The 966-nt window shown below is 45.5% G+C and overlaps 1 protein-coding gene across 1 annotated transcript; it reads right to left on the reverse strand.

The window, feature by feature from the left end:
• Positions 1-225: 225 nt before the first annotated feature.
• On the reverse strand, positions 226-663 carry Tsp_15708 (hypothetical protein). Its single transcript, XM_003366761.1, is given in 2 exon segments — positions 226-418; positions 431-663. 2 exon segments carry the CDS (start codon positions 661-663, stop codon positions 226-228), a joined length of 426 nt encoding a protein of 141 aa, XP_003366809.1.
• Between the last annotated feature and the right edge of the window lie 303 nt (positions 664-966).

Here is a 966-nt window from a genome sequence, read left to right on the forward strand (position 1 = left end):
AGAAACCGTAGCCATTTTGCTTCCGGACATCGATCAGTCATTGACGAATCAGTAGTTCGAGGTTTTTGAAGAGCTCGTTTTAGAATCTTGATCATGAGTATTTGCTAGTTTAGCTCTATCGGATTCACAGTTGCGACAAATCCGACGCCTCCGATTGCTTTGTCACATCCATATTTCCTGACAAAGCCGTCGAATCCGATAGTTTAGATATATTAGAGGATTCTATTAGAGAAGTCGCTTGATGCGGTATGAACATCTACGATTACAACAGTAGAGCCGTCGCCTCCGCAAGAACGTCTCATCCATATTTGTGACAAAGCCGTCGAATCCGCCAGTTTCGAGATTTTCGATGCAACAAGAGAGCCGTGGAATCGACCAGCTAAGAAAGCTTTGGAGCATCCATGACAGAGGTGGTCTCCTGAAGTTTCACCATTCTAGAAGCCTCCAGTAAAGCCGTAGCCTCAGCTTTTTTAGACATGTCCATAGTTTCAGGCATAAGGGTAGATTGCGCAAGGCAGGAGATACTAGAAGGAAATAGTAGAGCCGTTGCTTCGGCCAGCTTCGAGAAATCGAGGCATCCATAAAAGCCGTTGCTTCGACAAGAATCCGGATTCTCGAAGCCTCCAGGAAGGCCGTCGCATAAGCGAGTAGTGTGATGTCCATATTTTCAGGCAGAATCATAGCTTCGGCAAGTTTCGAAGCATTGATGAAGAAATAGAGCCGCAACTTCGGCCAGATTCGAAATTTTCGAGACATTCATAAGAGCTGTTGCTTCGTGAGGTTTCAATATTTTAGAAGCCTCCAGTAATGCCGTAGCCTCAGCTATTTTAGACATGTCCATATTTTCAGGCAACGCTGTAGCTTCCCCAAATCTCGACATTCTGGATGCTTCTAACAGGGCCGTTGCTTCAGCCACCTTCGACATCTTTGAGGCATCCATAATAGCTGTTGCTTCGTGAGGTTTCA

Source organism: Trichinella spiralis (assembly GCF_000181795.1).
Source record: "Trichinella spiralis strain ISS 195 chromosome Unknown Scfld5459, whole genome shotgun sequence".
Taxonomy (NCBI): Eukaryota; Metazoa; Nematoda; class Enoplea; order Trichinellida; family Trichinellidae; genus Trichinella; species Trichinella spiralis.

What these genes read in the sequence shown, in the direction of transcription:
- Tsp_15708 (XM_003366761.1), bottom strand. Translation starts at nt 663, where the DNA reads ATGGACATCACACTACTCGCTTATGCGACGGCCTTCCTGGAGGCTTCG.